Source organism: Taudactylus pleione, unplaced genomic scaffold, assembly GCF_031769625.1.
Source record: "Taudactylus pleione unplaced genomic scaffold, aTauple2 ptg000061l, whole genome shotgun sequence".
NCBI classification, from domain to species: domain Eukaryota; kingdom Metazoa; phylum Chordata; class Amphibia; order Anura; family Myobatrachidae; genus Taudactylus; species Taudactylus pleione.
In genome coordinates this window covers 16,087,895-16,106,646 of record NW_028284463.1, presented here as the reverse complement: position 1 = coordinate 16,106,646, position 18,752 = coordinate 16,087,895, and the positions used below count along the sequence as shown (strand labels likewise).

At 43.8% G+C, this 18,752-nt stretch overlaps 1 protein-coding gene across 1 annotated transcript in view; it reads right to left on the bottom strand.

The window, feature by feature from the left end:
• Positions 1-2,882: 2,882 nt before the first annotated feature.
• The window catches only part of PRPSAP2 (phosphoribosyl pyrophosphate synthetase associated protein 2), a 33,354-nt gene continuing 17,484 nt past the window's right edge, over positions 2,883-18,752 (bottom strand). Inside the window, exons 6-11 of the mRNA XM_088464804.1 lie at positions 17,339-17,454; positions 14,473-14,528; positions 13,736-13,884; positions 7,589-7,659; positions 6,203-6,349; positions 2,883-4,249 (exon numbers count right to left, since the gene is read on the bottom strand). Coding sequence (XP_088320930.1) covers positions 4,091-4,249; positions 6,203-6,349; positions 7,589-7,659; positions 13,736-13,884; positions 14,473-14,528; positions 17,339-17,454 — 698 coding nt within the window. The 3' untranslated portion in view covers positions 2,883-4,090. The remainder of the gene's footprint in view (positions 4,250-6,202; positions 6,350-7,588; positions 7,660-13,735; positions 13,885-14,472; positions 14,529-17,338; positions 17,455-18,752) is intronic.

Below are 18,752 nucleotides of genomic sequence, written 5' to 3'. Positions count from 1 at the left end.
GGATTGCAGCTTGAGCAATAGATTCTGGGCCCAGGTTAAACAATATGCTATGTTGGGTTTCATAGATTTCCTCCCACTAACTCCGGAGTGGGGCAGTGCTGGGAGTGCTTAGCTCTGAAATTCGGATGACCCCCCGTGGTAGGCAGAAACCCCTAACCCTCATTTCCACTGTGGCCTGTAAATGTATCTTACAACAACAGTCATCTCCTCTCCTACCTTCTATTGCTGTTTTTAGGGAAAAGCTTTTTTTTGCATTCAAGATGGACTGGATTGTGGCCTCTCTACACAGGGAGATACGGCCGAAAAGTTTTAAACCATTTGGGAAAGCTATATCAACTCTTTACAAAATGCCACAAAATTCCAAATTCAAACCTGGTTTCAGACCACACTGTAGTATGAAACCCAGATGTTATTGTGTGATCCCCCGATAAAGATAACAGCTTTTTTTGTTCCTGCTGTATCCATGTGGGAGGGGGGTCCCCGTCCTTACACGTTTCTCTTCCCTACTTTCTTCCTGCGAGGACATAGTGGAAATGCTCTCTTCCCTAATCATATTAATAGGGGGTCTATGTACTAAGCCTTGGAGAGAGATAAAGTGGGTGGAGATAAAGTACCAACCAATCAGCTACTGTCATTTTTCAAACACATCTTATACAGTGACAGTAGCTGATGATTGGTTGGTAGTTTATCTCCGTCCACTAGATCTCTCTCCAAGGCTTAGTACATCTACCCCTAAGCCACTATGCGAATGGTGCCCCATTTTGGCTTTACATATTTTTTTTTTTTTCCCTGGCTCACTGCTTTCCTTGTTTTCTATTTACTCTCCTTTTATCCCCAGGCTCTTGTCAAGATGTATAGTTCTGACTCCTGTGTTCCGTGATGAAACAGAACAGAAAAGTAAAAGAAAACTGGATGACGAGGTCACTCATATTCCTTTGGTACTGGACAATCCTGTACATTCCCACTTGGACACTTTATGATACTCTGCGGTATTCACTACATCTTTTATCACAGGGACTATGCTTTGTGGTGCTTTTAATAATTTTGAAAAAAAATATATATATTTAGACTGTTACCTGAACTAATTAAATTTTTTTTTTTTTTTTTTTTTAAATAAATTAATTTATCTATTACAGTAACTTGATTTTTTTTGTTCCCACTAATAAAATTATATAAAATTTCACTAGATCAGGTGTTTAGTTATTCCTATTGCAGCTCACATTACACTAGTGCGTAAAAGGCTTTTGATCATGAGTCAGCAAAATAACTGATATTTTATTGAACAGCCGCAGCGTACCAAAGTAGCTCTCCATACTGGTAAGGGAGCGTTTAGTCACAGACATAACTTATAAGTTATCTTTTAATCTGCCCGATGCCTGAGATTCATTAATTTGTTCAAGTTCCATCCCTCCGGTGTCAGTCTGGAAACCCTTAAGTACAGGATACCCTTGGCACTGCTCATAATTAAAGTTACCTTTACACTGAGGCACAACAGCCTTTCAATAAAAATATTCCACCAGATCAGTGAATGCATCAAGGGCAGTAAAGCAAGGGGGTCTCTGCACAGCTGTGCAAAGCACTTACCTGGTCTTCAGGTGCACACCTTCACAAAAGCTATGGACGTAAAGTGCTGTACACCGCAACTTCTGAATGTACCCTTCACTAGTAAAATATTGACAATGCCTATCTGTCGATGAGGCATAAAAGGGAGAGGAGCTTGAGCCTTTAACTATTTATTTAAAGTGCCCAAGCTCCCACCACTACGCTCTATACCCCAGTGTATCCAGTGTCCCACAAAGAATTTAGTGGAAATCTAAAAAAATACCACGGTGATTTTACATAGCAAAGAGTCAGCTCCAGGCAACGTTTTCCTCGTTTGGGCAAAGCACAAATTTCATAGTTCAATTTCCTTTTCTAAGCCGGTTGCTGGCATCACAATGAAAAGGCTAAATCGGAGTGCGCCTAGCAGCTTCAGTGCACGCAACAATGATGCACCGGTATAGGTCACGTATCCCAATACCACATAGGTGGAGGATTTAATGCTTAATAGATCACTATGTTATAGGAATATGCATGGAGTACTGACATGCGCATTACAAAAAAAAAAAACAAGTCTAAAAATGCACATCTCAATACCTCATTGTATTCACATAGCGATCTATGGGCCTGATTCAGAGCCACTCGTAAGCGGCAGCTCGTTCGCTCCGAGCGATGTTTGGCCAACTGCGCATGCGTACGGATCGTTATACGCATGCGCGAACCAGTCAGTGCGGTCGAAATTCATGTGCTCACAAAATAGCGAATGCCTGATAATTTGAGTGACAGAATGAGGCGTATGTGGGTGGTAACGGGGGAAGGTGCTTGAAAACGGGGAGTGGAAATCAGAACGCAGGCGTGCTTAAAGGTCAAAACGGGCGTTTTATGGGTGTGCATAATTAAAACAGCAGCGTCATTAACCACATCACTGGGTTATTTTATAGCCAGAACTGCTCGCAAAATTGTGGTAGCAAAAACCGACCACAAGAATAGCGAGCAGTTCATACCCTGTTCGATGTACTCGATTAATCTAATAAATAGCGGACATGACGTAGGATGCGAGCAGCCAGGGGGCGTAGTTTCCCAAAAAACGACCGCAAGTTTTGTTCGCTCGTTCAGAACTAGAGGCGTGAACAGACCGCAAACAGTTCATTTGAATAGCCACCCCTATTTTCAGGACGAGCGAGCGCTAATTGCGTCCGGCTCTGAATCAGGCCCTATGAGCCTTACTGCTGAAATATTTATTTCAATTTAACGAAAGGGATAACGCTGTATATTTAAATCTACTAAAACGACAACAAGAATAAGCATCGGATTCGCCTCATGTTTACGTATTCAAAACAGGATTCACACAAACAAATATTTTATTACATGTTCCCTCTTCTTTTGCAGAAAATAAATACAAGTGCATATCTTCCATATGCTTTGCTAGGAGAAGCATCAGTACAGGGCCCCTTCCCACAGACGCTGTATAAAGCTGCTCCTCACATCAGCGCAGGGGGCAGAGCCAGAGACAAATATTTCCACAGTTTAACTCATTACACACCCTCGTGCTGCTCAAGGAGCCTGCCAGTATATTGATCCACACATACTACATTGCGCAGCAATGCTTTACAGGCCCCTGACCTTGGTTGAGGCGGACAACTATCCTCCACCGCCTGCAGCTTAACGGTAAAAAGGGGCAAAAGCAGCAATACTAGGTACACTAAAAATAAAAGCACAAAGTGACCATAGAAGCCAAGCCGAAGGTTTGGGGAGGCTGCAGTAATCCTGGCAAGTGTATCCTTCCGAGACACAGTCGGGGGCAGCCATTTGTGGGCTGAACCAATATTTTTTATTTATTTTTTTGTTAACAATGCAGCCTATCCAATCACTAAGAAACAGTGACATCACTGAGGCTAATTTATAGCCTAAGCATTGGTTCAAGCAAAGACTGCCGCCACTATGTCTAGAGGACTCCAACATTTGTCATAAAGAAATACCCTATAAAGCTTGCAACCCCCGACTCGCAGCGGTCAAAAAATTAAGACTTGTACAGTGACAACGATTAATAGGCTGTACATTAAAATGTGATTATTTTTCTCTATGGTCTTCGCTAAATGAAGCAGCTCAGGAGTCTAAAATCACTTTTGTTGCTCTATTGGATACAACTAAACAGGTACAACCCTTCAGACAGGTAACAGACAAGTAACTAATCACTATAGGTTTATATCAATAGCTGGGGAAGGGGGATCGGACATATTACGTTCGGACTGGAATAATTGATCCGCAACTAGTAATGCTGCTTTATACACCCCCCGCTGCATGTAACAAAGGCAGTTTTTCTTTGTGTGTGTGACATTTTGTTCACAAAAAAATTAGCAAAAAAGACAAGCAAAAAAACTTGATTGATTGGTGAATCTACAGGTAGACAGGACAGCCTGAAAAAAAACCGGCCTCGTTGAAATATTAAGGTAAACGCTCGTACGGCACAGAGACACTGTACAATTCCAGTTTTGGCCCTTGGTATAATTCCTAAAAATATATATATATTTATATAGACAAATGGAAAGGATTAATCATCCACTCCTATATTTCTAAAAAGGTACGACATGGACTCCCCGTTGTGAATCCGACGGATGGCTTCAGACAGGATCATGCTGATGTCGACCGTCTTGATTTTTGGGCACTGCAGTTTTTGGATTTCGTGAGGGATTGTGTTGCTGACTATGACCTGGGGTGAAATATTGAGGAAAAAAAACCCACAAACAGTGGTTAAAGAATATACAAAAAGGATGCAAAATACCCAAAAACAAAAACTATTAGTTACTCTCTGCGCAAATATAAAAAGGGATATAATACACAAGTTTACGGATTGTTGTTTTAAAAATAGAAATTGGTACAAATCAAAATTGTATGAAGAACAGTGGCGTATAATAAAGCTATTATAAGTTGATATGGGATTTCTATCACTGGTATTAAAAGACTATGGCCTCAAGCCGGGGACTTACAATGGTCTCATAGATGTTTGACAACTGCTAATACTTGTTGCCTTCGGTAAATATCAATAGGATATTTATATCAGAGTATTACTTTAGTACGGCTTACCTACAAGCACTAACTGGGCAGTCGTCTACATAGAACGTGTTCAGGAAGTTAGAGGAGAAAGAGGAAATGGCTGCTTTTAAAAATACACAAATTTAACTCACTCTAGTCCTGCGCAGCTGTCAGATCTTTCAAACACAAATCTGTGGTCCTGATTCACTATCGATCGCAACAGCAACTACGCACGCAGTTTAGCTGCGAAAATATGCTAATCCACTGAGATCGCTATGCTGTCTCAGCACAAAAAGGATGCCCACTATACCTTACACACATCTGTAATCCTTAGCAAGACTGCAAAACCATCGGATACAGAGTACCATCGCAGCCTCATGCAGACTTGCACAAGCTCTGACCTTACTCCAAAATTGCTAACTTCATCGCACTCAGTGAAAGCACAAGCTGCGTCAGGCATCGCAATGGATAAATGTAGCGTTCCCGCTAGGCTGTTTTAGCGGGGCGCGGCGCCCTGCCCTCCTTCTGGAGGGCAAAAAGCACCCTGCCCTCCAGGAGGAGGGCAAAAAGCGCCCTGCCCTCACAGCCTGCGGGAGCCATTCTCACCCGCGGGACGCAGTGTCCCGCGGGTGGAGAAACATGCGGTGACCCGGTCACCGCCGGAGAATAGACTACGGGCGCATGCGCCCGGCATCTATTCTCCCTGTCTGCAGGGCTTGGGGGCTGCCCGGCGTGTCCGTAAGTGCCGGGCACGCCCCCAAGAGTGACGAAAAGGGGACGCGTCTTATAGACACGCCCCCTTTCCCGATGACCACGCCCCCTTCTCGGTCGCGCGCGCACGGGCATGCCCTCTTTAGCTCCGGCGCCCTGCCTCCCGCCGGAGCTAGAGGGAACACTATAAATGTATGCACGCCCGTGCAACTGCGTTCAAACGCACTGGTACGCCTGCGTTTCGCCGACCACGCCCCCAAACGGTGCTTCCCGTCAATCACTCTGCAACAGTTCCGATCGCAGTGGAGTGTTCGCGCAGTGCTATGCAAGCGCAGAACGCAACAATCGGCCGTTTGCGTGAAGAATTGCAGTTGCAATCGGTAGTGAATCAGGCCCAGTGAACAATGCCAATAATGGTGCGTACACACTGGGCGATTAAAGTGGACGACTGAACGATAACGATATCGTTATGGTTCAGTCGTCCACTTTATCGTCCATTTTTAACACAAAAAAGATGAACGATGACGACGACGCGCGTTCCCGCGGGTCGTTCGTCATCCTCGTTCATCGGGCTGACATGCAGGCCAACCTGACGACCTCGTCAGGTTGCTGCATGTCAGGGAATGGGTGAGAGAGCCCGGCGCTGAACGATATCGCTAATGATATCGTTCAGCGGCTGTGCTCAATGTCATGAACGACATTGAGCACAGCCTGCCGGGGACACACTAGACGATATCGCTCAGGGAGCATATAGTCTAGTGTGTATGCACCTCAAGTCTTTTTATATAGTTTGTATTTAGCTATATTTAAAAATAAAAATACAGAGTCATCAATTTCTTAAATTAAAAAGGACAGAAAAATCTGCAAAACAAAAACGCAAAAAAACAAAACCAACGCAAAAAAACAAAAATCCTTTCACCTCGTCGATACAGGATTCCTCTATTAACCTGGGTGCGTCTGAGGATAGAAGACCATGAGTGGCCATAACAAAGATTTTATAGGCTCCTCGTTCTTTCAGTGTTTCGGCCGCGGCGACAAAACTGTCTACGTCATCGATGATGTCATCCTGTGGAAAGGACGAGATGAGAATGTGTTTTAGACCTCTTGCTACAGTCAACCGATGAGCTCCACACTTATCTGGAAAGCTTTGTGATCAGAAGGGAAGCAAACTGCAGAATAAAGGCCTATCGCCTCCTTGCAATTCGGAGATCTTTCATACATTTCTCGTCTAACAAAGACAAAACATACAACAGCTGGCAAAAGACAGCCAAATTGTGAAAATGGGTATTTTAATATTTGCTTTTTTACTTTCATTTTTTTATTTTTTATTTGAAACAATACACAGTAAAAATCTCTGTTATCTAAATGAGAAACTCTCTTTGTATGGTCGGAGGCCTTACTAAATGTTTTACTAAACTTACAGAACTCTGCAACCTAGGAGTTAATCTATAGGAGCAGAAAGCTTGTATGGCATTACCAAGCAATAACATATAAAGTGCACATATAATGGCAGTACATCTTCACACGCTGGTGTCTGACAGTTACTTACTGGGCAGGTCCCAAGGCTGAATTAAAATTTAAGCAGGAGCAACAGATATTAATGATTAATCAAGTTGATGCATTATCTCATCAGTACCAAAGAGCATCCAATTTGCAAGCTCCAGCTGGCAGCAAAGAGGATAAAATGACGCTGGAGGCGCAGCTCGGCCACAGGGCACCGCGGGAGGCGCAGCTCGGCCACAGGGCACCGCGGGAGGCGCAGCTCGGCCACAGGGCACCGCGGGAGGCGCAGCTCGGCCACAGGGCACCGCGGGAGGCGCAGCTCGGCCACAGGGCACCGCGGGAGGCGCAGCTCGGCCACAGGGCACCGCGGGAGGCGCAGCTCGGCCACAGGGCAGCGAGGGAGGCGCAGCTCGGCCACAGGACACCGCGGGAGGCGCAGCTCGGCCACAGGACACCGCGGGAGGCGCAGCTCGGCCACAGGACACCGCGGGAGGCGCAGCTCGGCCACAGGACACCGCGGGAGGCGCAGCTCGGCCACAGGACACCGCGGGAGGCGCAGCTCGGCCACAGGACACCGCGGGAGGCGCAGCTCGGCCACAGGAGGCAATGAACACGGCAATACAAGATCCATAAATCATGCTTTTTACTATTTTCATTACATTTTTCCTAACACGTACTGTTAAGAGTATTCTTGGTACATGTGTTAATATATTGCGAGCTGCCATTGCACCCTTGAGTTATGATAGACAGCTCCTAATTGTTAGTATATGAACCCATAAATAAAACAGATAGTCATACTTACCACAATGATGGCTATCCTCCCACCGACATCACCAACCACAGTAATGGGGGGCTTCTCTTTAGGGTACATCACTGCAAATAAGCATAGACATCAAGTCTACGTAAATAAAATTGTGCTACATTTCTGTAATATTTAATTTGCTACATGCAGTAATTTATAACAAAAAAAAAAAAAAAAAAGTACAGACATTCCTTACTAACCGACATGTTTAGCGACCGATCGGACTTACGACCAGCGCTCCGACCAGCTAACACTGGCTTTCACGGATACAAAAAAAAAAAACAGACTCTTCCGCGAGAGGGGGCCGTGGCTGTGGCGCGGGACACACAGGAGACCCCGCCTTCCATGAGGGCAAGGACGGACATGCGGGGCACACACAGGTACGCGTCGATCTCAACCTGGGTCCTGCTGCTTCCAGGCCACTATAGGTCCTCGCTTAACGACAGATTTGTCGTAGGAACGGAACTTGGCCGTTAAGTGAGGAATGTCTGTAGTGTAATTCCAGCCTTCATTTATTAAAGGTCATAAAAAAAATTATAACTTGAATTAACTATAGCCAATAGTGAGAGGACCGTTCATTCATTCCAAGCAAATGGGCAGGTTGGAGTAGGACAGCCTTCTGACTGGAAATAGGATTCATTAGTCAAATATTTTTAAAAACTGATGCACAATGTGTAATGGGGGTCTAGTCTGCTAGCACTGGCTGCTCCCGACTGAGCATCTCTCCAGATACAGCCAGCGAAATGCGTCTCCCAGACTACAGGCTACAAGTGTAGTAGAAGAGTTAAATAACTATGTAAACCAGCTCGCCAAGACGTCCTTCCCCCAAACATCACGTAAACATTTCATACAGAAAAACAAGGAAGGAAAACCAAAAGTTACCGACCGTAATCCTCAATTGGAACCAAATTATTCAAATCTCTAGGATTATGGTCTAATCTTTCATCAGTATACGGATAAGAAGAACTGCTGGAGTTAGCCGGCTGCAAGCTTGGTTCCTGTCCCCAGATTATCAATTTTAAGGCATATGATTTTACAAATGTATCTGGTCACTGCACATTGTTGTGCAACACAGTAACACTTGGTAAAGTAATAAAAACAAAAGATCAACATCTGATATAAATCTCAAATCCATTGCATCACTTCAACGGATTCAGAGATCCCATTGGCCAGGGAGGTACGCCTGGCCAATGCCTGGATAAAATCAGGGAAACCTCTGCTCTTACGCCCACAGTGTCAGGTGTAATGGTCCCTGCGTGTGCTGTGTTGAGTGAAGTAGTGTTGGAGGAACGAGCAGAAAGGCGAGAAAACAGCAACTTGCAAAAACACAAACTGGTCCGGAAATAAAACCACTACATAACTGCGCACTTATACACTGAAGGCACGAGAGAGGTTCTCTCTGGCCTAGGCCGACTCTGGCAGGTGAAAGACACAGCGCAGATCTCATGTCTGATTCATCAGCGAGGAACTACAGGAATTGAGCCGATCTCCTGCGCACCATAACTCTGTAAACAGGCCTGTATTTTATGCCTCTGTCACCAAGATTTTTCCCTCAAGAGAAATCAGAGAAAACAGGCGCAAACTACAGTCCTGTAAATATATAGGATCGCAATAGGGTCTGGCTGATCGTCCCGGCTGCTCTCAGATAAGGGCTCGGATACTTGAACTTTGTGTCTGCAACAAGTTACACTGACTGCAAAACAGCCGTGTATGCAAATGGCAGAGCAGAGGAGAGATCTGCAGAATGTGGAACAGTGACCCTGTACTCTACGTACCCATATGATTCGTATCTGTCCGCCGTTCTTAGAAGTATTTGAGTTTATCAGATATGGAGATGCGCCTTAATAAAAGGCTTCTGGGAAATGTAATTGTTGTATGAAAGATTGAAAGTGGTCATATTAACCAATGACTGCTCAGTGCATTAATGCCGCATCTCAATCTGTCAGTTTCACAGAAGCAAATCTCTTTGTGCAGGAGAGTTCTTCCCTCCCTTGGCGCCTGACCACGCACAGGGCCTGAGTGAAAGATGTAGACCAATGCCATCGCAGCTGCTTTGCGGGAAAAAATGCAAATGTTGCAGACGCCGATCAATGTATGGAGATGCCCGTCTGTGGCTTTGTCAAAGCATTGCGTACAATTATGCCGCATCGGTTGCAGATCCTTCGATAGTCAGACTTCTTAGTAACACTATGGTCGCGCAGTTTGGCCGCATGTACTGAGACGCCGGAGACACTTTTACTGCAAACAGGATCGCAGACGCAGGCTGTAACACTACCTGAAAACTGTTGGAACACACCAGCATTTTTTAGCCGCCACTCCCTGTTACCTCCCCCAAACGCTCCCTGACTATCAATCACACTGCGAGTAAAAAGTCGCTACGAGCGACTACTGTCATGTATCTTGATGCATGCGCCAGGCGACTTAAATGCACGCTCAGACTGCTGAAAATCGCTCAACTGCATAAACATCGGAACAGCGTGGATCTCCGAATCAGGCCCATCCGTACAGCAGTGCTGAGGATACATGGATTGATGGGTGTAGAGTGCACCTCTCACTTAGTCCGATTCAATACGGTACACAACAAACACTATTTAAACATCTGTGCAATCATGCTTCATCCTTTTTTTATTTTTTTTATTTTAATTTGTGTTTATTGGTTTTTCAAATATAGTGTACACACAGAATACAATACAATGGAATAATTTTACATAAACCCATAAAATAAGACAAGCGTTATTGGTCTTCTTTTTACATTGCATATAGAGTTCATCTATGCAGTAGGTAGATGTTAAATGTAGACCATACAGGGTAGACAATCTACAAGATGAAGGGTAAATGGGTGGTTGGGGGGGGGGGGGTTCTGAGAGAAAATAAAGTAATTTCGTGGAGAAAGTAGAATGGAATAAGGTAAGGAGTACAGTTTGAACTCCTAAACACTGTCTAAAGAGGTCTCACATCTCATCCTCATAATAAATCTAATCTATTTGACTACTAATTTGAAAAATTCACTGAACGGCTAAAGAGCACAAAATACAATGTTATCTAAAGTCAGGTGCATAAATATTGGGACATTGACAGAATTTTCATATTTTGGCCTCTGTTCACCACCACAATGGCTTTGAAATGAAACAAACAAGATGCGCTTTAACTGCAGACTTTCAGATTTAATTTGAGGGTAATTACATCCAAATCAGGTGAACGGTGTAGGAATTACAACGGTTTCTATATGTGCCTCCCACTTTATAAGAGGCCAAAAGTAATGGGACTATCAACTCAAAAGCCATTTCATGGACAGGTGTGGGCTAGTCCCTCGTTATTTCATTATCAATTAAGCAGGTAAAAGGTCTGGAGTTGATTCTAGGTGTGACATTTGCATTTGGAATCAGTTGCTGTCGACTCTCAATACGAAATCCAAAGAGCTGTCACTATCAGTGAAGCAAGCCATCATTAGGCTGAAAAATCAAAACAAACCCATCAGAGAGATAGCAAAAACATTAGGTGTGGCCAAATCAACTGTTTGGAACATTCTTAAAAAGAAAAGAAAGAACGCACCGGAGAGCTCAGCAACAGCAAAAGACCAGGAAGACCATGGAAAACTGTGGTGGATGACAGAAGAATTATCTCCCTGGTGAAGAAAAATCCCTTCACAACAGTTGGCCAAATCAAGAACACTCACCAGGAGGTAGGTGTATATGTGTCAAAGTCAACAATCAAGAGAAGACTTCACAAGAGTGAATATAGAGGGTTCACCACAAGATGTAAACCATTGGTGAGCCTCAAAAACAGGAAGACCAGATTAGAGTTGCCAAATAACATCTAAAAAAGCCATTACCGTTCTGGAACAACAGCCTATGGACAGATGAGACAAAGATCAACTTGTACCAGAGTGATGGGAAGAGAACAGTATGGAGAAGGAAAGGAACTGCTCATGATCCAAAACATACCACCTCATCAGTGAAGCATGGTGGTGGTAGTGTCATGGCGTGGGCGGCATGTATGGCTCCCAATGGAACTGGTTCCCTTGTATTTATTGATGATGTGACTGCTGACAAAAGCAGCAGAATGAATTCTGAAGTGGTTCGGGCAATATTATATGGTCATATTCAGTCAAATGCTTCAGAACTCATTGGACGGCGCTTCACAGTGCAGATGGACAATGACCCGAAGCATACTGCAAAAGCAACCAAAGAGTTTTTTTAAGGCTAAAAAGTGGAATGTTATGCAATGGCCAAGTCAATCCCCTGACCTGAATCCGATTGAGCATGCATTTCACTGGATGAAGACAAAACTGAAGGGAAAATGCCCCAAGAACAAGCAGGAACTGAAGACATTTGCAGTAGAGGCCTGGCAGAGCATCACCAGGGATGAAACCCAGCGTCTGGTGATGTCTATGCGTTCCAGACTTCAGGCTGTAATTGCCTGCAAAGGATTTGCAACAAAGTATTAAAAAGTGAAAGTTAGATTTAGGATTGGTTAGTTTGTCCAATTACTTTTGTCGCCTTAAAAAGTGGGAGGCACATATAGAAACCGCTGTAATTCCTACACCGTTCACCTGATTTGGATGTAATTACCCTCAAATTAAATCTGAAAGTCTGCAGTTAAAGCACATCTTGTTTGTTTCATTTCAAAGCCACTTTGGTGGTGAATAGAGGCCAAAATATGAAAATTCTGTCAATGTCCCAATATTTATGCTCCTGAATGTATGTAGATAATCCCAATTGTTGAAGGAGAAACCGTTCCGTATTTTCAAAGATATTAACTATATTAGACTGAAAGCCTAACTCTAATATATCAAGTAAAGCACCCCTTTTGCAGTAAAAGCGAATTACAGCAGTCTCTATGTCTGGGATAGCAGAGTATCGATCATAGAACATTATTTGTAACAAAGCCTGTTTCACCTCAGAGATTGAAGGCTTGGACAGAGTGATCCAATGTTGCAAGATTACTTTTTTTGCTACAGTTACATTAATAGTCAGAAAAGGGAGTAAGTGTTTAATAGACGTTCCAGTTTCCCATACTGTAAAGTTCGCAAATAACAGAGCTAATGGGTCTGGATGAGTCTCAAGTTAAATAACTTGTTGATATATAATGTTAATTTATTCCAGAATTTATGCTTCATCCTTCTACCAGAAATGTTTTTTCCCCCCTTTATTTCTGACTAATGCCAGTGGCCCCAGCATGCAAATGAAGGAGACAGACTCAGTAGGACTCCCAGAAGTGTTAATAAAACAATGGCTGTGTACAATAGGTCACTTCTATTTCTAACAGATGACACACTCTATAAAGACACCAGTGTAGAGGAAATATGCAACTCAGGGAGACTTCGGAATCAGGAACAAGGAATTTGGTTTATTTCAAGCAGTCAGTGCAGTTTCACTTCATTAAATCCTTCCATCCTCCCCCACAAACACCACTGTTACAAGTGTATAGTGGCGGGGTATAACGCTCATCCTCATCCAGTACCCTGTCCATTGTAGCAGCCATAGGACACTGCGCCGATCTGTAACAGACCAGATACCTAATAGAACCCTGCTGCCAACACACAAATGAATGCTACTTTAATCATGTTTCACCCGCCAGCAGTACATCTGCAAACACGACAAATTCATTTTTACAGTTGTAGTACCGGTGTACGCAAAATGCTTACACTTGCCGACCCTTCTGAGGGTCCACATACTGGTTGTCGACAAGCCATATGTATCGCCAAGCTGGTGCAAACCCAGCAATGACATGGACGCAACGCTTAATTGTCTTCCAGGACAAAGGAGCCTGGCGTAAGTTGTACAACGAGACGGATGTTGGCTGCATGTGCTTAAAGGAAGTCATGCTAACCGATCATAGGCCACTCACACCCATCCTCTTTCCAAATGGACTTGGAAGCCCCCAACTTGGGCTCCAGCCTTAATTGGATCAGAACGGAAAAAGCAAATTAACAACAAAAAAAAACATACAAAACAAAAAAAACAAAACAAACAAAAAAAAAGCCCTTTCCGTGAAAGGACAGACCGCAAGTGAACGCAGATCAATTGTGGTCTACCGATCTAAAACCAAAAAGTCACTCCTGTGTGAAAACTAAAAAAAAAAGAAAAGAAAAGTAAATAAAAAAAAAAAAAAAAAAGGAAGGTAGATGGCTGTAAACATACTTACAGGGTATCTCCAGAGACGGATGAATGGCAGCAGGGTTTTTGGCAGCCGGCGGTGAATGTCGCCCATCGACCAAATCTGACTCGGCGTCCTGAGCTTCTCCGTGGATGACGGCAATTCCTAGCCGTAACCTTTCAGCAAAAGATTGGGCTCTGCAAAAGCACAATGACATTAATAATCAGTAGGCCCCTCACTTTTCTGGCGCTGTACGAGGTAGGAATCGGCAGTTATTTTAGGTGTCCTTCAGGACTAAGGAATGTTCTTGAAGATACAACCAAGCCTCCCCTGGGTCTGTAGAAAAGTAATAATCCCATTAGCTAGGTCTCAGAGCTGTCCAATCACTGCCTACTTACTGACTGCTTCATGGCACCCAAGCAGACACAGAGCGGGGAGGATGATGCTGTGGAGAGGGCCAGGCACTGGGATGAGACCTCAGCAAGTGGGACACAACGCCAGCCGGGGTCCTAGAATTTGTTTTTAGGGTCCCCTGATTGCCAGACTTGCTATTGATTCTATTGGCAACAACTTCTTAACGGTGTCCTTGAACAGTGGCTCACAGACACTTGGTGGATCAACATGGCTTGTGTAACACTGATCTAGGAACCCGCTGGCCACGGATTTGCTCCTGATACAAACAATATACTACAGGAAGTTGGGGGGGGGCAGGCAGAAATGTTAATATCTTTAGGGTATGTATAATAAACTATATGTTATACACAATAAACTAAATCTGCACTCACCTTTTTGCTGATGAAGGCGATTTGGCGACAATGACTGCATTTCTGTAATCAGGAATCTGTCACAATGACAAAAAAACAACAATATTTTTCAATAGGATAATGGAACAGAGGAGTGTCTCATAGCGATATATGCTGCCCTGCCAACAGAAACTTACAGTTTGCCCATTTTAGTGGAGTCCCCCCCCCCCCCCCTTCCCTTGGGAACCAGGCCTTTAAGGGATGGCAGCAGTCTGACAGAGGTCTCTGAGAGAACGAGCACTGGAGGACAGGATCCTTCCTAGAGATTCAGCCAAGAGGATGGCAGGTGTGACGTTAATTATGTACCCGCATGGACAGGACGAGGCCATTCAATCTAATGCATTCTTCGCTTGACCAGGCCGGTTTTAAATTCCCGCACAAGTCTTCTCGGTAAAGCTCTCGTCTCTCCTAACTTTGGCTTGGACCCGAGGTCTAGACACAGAGATCCAGTAAGATGTTACAGGACGGGGTCTTATATAAAGAGGGGACAATTCCATTCATCTTTTCAATTCATCAGTACACCTAAAACGTGACACGGCTCGATCAGGCTGACAAGCCGTTATAAACCCTCCATTTGTTCCAAAAATTAGCAAGTAGATAAATACTTATTCATATTTTACAATATAAAACATGGTTTTGAATAAGTACGTCACTTTACGATGATAACAGCAAAGTCATTACGTGCAAGACCATACAGGACCTATACGTTTATTTGAAAACGATTAAGACAGAGAAGATGATCGTCCTGCGCACACTACTCAGGTGGGATGTCCCTCAGTAGCTGTCAGAACAAAAGCTAAAACCAGGACCTATAAATATGCAGGTAAATGATAGGTTACACCTCCGGCTCTCGCACGGCTTTGGCTTCTGCTCACAGTAAATGTAATGCATGCTCATTGTTCTGTCAGAAACGTGATCAGTCTCCAGCGTGTCAGGGAGAATATTTAAAAGGCATGGCTTCCTATATCTGTGCTGTAATTACGCTGCAGAAGGATCATCTGTCATTTCAGTGACACAGTCTCGCAGTCACCAGAGGCAGCCTGTGAATTGCACTTGTGGCTACAGATACACCGGTACAGTGTCGGACTGGGGCATGAAGGGCCTACCGGGAAAATTGAGTGATAGGGGCCCATACTTAAGAGCTGTGGCCAGCCTCCACAGAGGCTTGGCTAACCATTAGATAATGCATGGTCTGGGTCCCTTTAAAAATATATAGTAAATACTGCTAGTGCATGCATGATAATGTGCCAGATTAATAACATTGTAGAAAATGTATTATAGTCCTGTGCAGTATAATGTAACATGTATAAATCAAGTGCACAGTCTGGAACCTGATCTCTAGAGGAGGGCAGTGTGGCCCACCGCAGGCTTCCCCTGTACCCGTTGGCCAGTGCAACCCTGCACTGGTATCATTGACTGGGAGTGACGATCTTCAAGGATAGACCTATGTATTTATCAACTGGCCTGGCCCTGAGAAAACCCTCCACACAGTAGAGCATAGGACATAGGGCCTTAGGTTTGCTCACTGCCATATGTTTGGGTATCTGCGGGTTTGGCCCCATCCCAATGGCTCTGGCTGCTTGCAGAGCTCACCTTTCAGTAGTCAGGCACAGTCACAGGAACTAGGAAAACTAGTTTTATACATTCAACACTGAACGCCAACGTCTCTTTAAACCAGCTTTTAAATTGTGTTTTACTTTACAGCAGGGTTTTGTTTAGTTACTATGAGACTATTCTGCAGATTATAGATCCTCCAAGTGAACGTTCAGCCATATCAAGCTGTGTAATATGGGAGGAGAGACACAATACTCCCAAACACTTACCTCTAATAACTTTACATAGTAAGAATGTGATACAGCTTACACATAAGGTTAATTGTTTACACACAATAAAACAAAGCTCTCACATTCACTTACACAAACTGAGACTAAACCCCATTCAAGAGTAAAATGAGAACACTTCAGTTTCTGGTCAACAAGGTCAACACACCAACCAAATCCCTCAACACACAACAAGACTTGTTACTCCCCTCTCCCCAGTCCTGTAGCTCGCTACATATGAACCGATCAGGTCCCTTAGCCCAAACGACAGGATCGACTTCCAAATAATAGTCATGTGCAGTGTGTAGTTGGCCAAGCTGGATATAGGTCAGGTACGGGGTCTCAGTGTGATTGGCCAGATCACACACTATTCTCTTGGTGCAGTAGAGGACCACTGTCAGCCAATGCTGATATAAGGGCATGTCCGGTCAGATCGTTCAAGGGCATGGCGCTCGCTATGGGACCACGCCAGTGGAAAGATCAGCACAATTAGCTGATGACTGACCCATTTCAAGGTAAGCTACGACAATGACAAACTGTGCGTGTATATTTTATAGCCTGCTGCTAGGTAAACGCGGCAAGAAAACATTTTATATTTTTTATTGTTCTTAGTCCCTTAAGATATGGTCTGTATGACATTCTCCAACAGGCGTACTGAACATACGGCCCTTCGGCTGCTGTGGAACTACACATACCAGCATTACTACAGTTTTAGCATGACCTAATAGCAAAAGTGTGTCAGGGGCCAGGGCATGCTGGGATCTGTAGTTCCATAGCAGCTGGAAGGCCACATGTTGAATACCCCTGCTCTACAATCCATAAAAGATCCCAACCAATAGACCAATTTCTGATGTATTGGCAAATGATGGCATAACATGTACTGTAGCCACACGGCTATATGCTGAACATGGTGGAAAAACATTCATCATGAATTTAAGAGATACTATGCGTTTGGAGCTGAAAAAAAATAAATAATAAAAATCAGGTTTAGAATGAAATGTGAATGAATGAATGTTTACACAGCTCACCTCTTCCTGAATGTACTGTAAGAGGAATGGAGATGCCCGCAGATTGTCCACAGGAATATTGAAAAACCCCTGAATTTCTTTCTGATGCAAATCCATGGTAATTAAGTGAGTTAAACCTTTGCGAGAAGAAGGACAAGTCGCACAATGACATAGACGAGGGATAGAAAATACAGAAATCAGGCACATTCTGCACTAAATTCCTCCCTAACAGGTTGGAATAGTATCTAGTACTGCTTGGTTAAGCTGCATTTTAAGTTACAAAAAGACAGGGAGTCAAGTTTACACAGAGAAAAGACTGACTGAATAAACACAACTAACAGGTTTCTGTATGGAGGCCGAGATGGAAAAATTCCAAAAGTTCTACTTGAAATGCTTCCAAACATGATGTTCTGGGGGCGGGTTAGCGAGTGTACAGGTGTGTTAGATAGATACAAAGACAAAACTTTATCAGAGTTTCCTAGATAGCATAAGACTGAGCACTGGGCTCATTCCATTAAATGTAATAAAATACAGCTCAATCTAAGCTCTAACCAGCGAAGCGCCACAAAGTCAACTTAAAGAGCATGGGGTTGCCTGTACACAATTACGCCAGTCATTGAGGGGGCTGATTAAATAGGTATTCAAAAGAGGGTGCCTCACGCCTCAGCAATGTCACTAGATCACCGTAAATGGGAGAGGCTGCAGTTTCAAGAATACTGGTGTGAGACCCACAGTGTGTCGAGGCAAAAGGGTCACTATAGGCCTGGAAAATAATTTTACCACCATGTCCCCGTCGCAGTAGCTAGATTTCGGGCAGCTGCTAAATACTGCTCTCTCTCCAGAGGCTCTGACAGGTGAGAGAATGAGTATTGGAGGACTGAACCCTTCTGATGGCAGGAGAGATGTTTATGGAGGTACCTGCCTGGACAGGACGAGGCCATTCAATCTAATGCATTCACTTGTCCAGGCCGGGCTTAAATTCCCACAAAGTCCTCTTTGTAAAGGGCTAGTCCCTCCCAACTTTGGAATGGACCGGAGGACCACTAAGGTGTTACAGGATGGGGCCTAATCTAAAGGAGGGGACAATTCCATTCACAAATACATCTTAAACGTGACACAGTCCAATCAGGCTGCCAAACTGTTATGAACTTTCCATTTTTTCCAAAAGTAGATAAATATTTTACTAAATCAAAACAGGATTTTGGATACGTATGTCACTTTACGATGATAATAAAGAGCAAAGTCATTATGTCCGGTTCGCTCTGTGTTAGTCTGATACGATGATGTCATCAAAAAGCAACTATCTGTATCTCACCTGCTGCGTGCATGAGCAGACACAAACTATGGGCATAATGGATGTACCAAAATAAAAATAAATTAAAAAAAAGATAATATAGGAGAAGTTTCAATATCAGTCTGCAGATCATATGTCGCA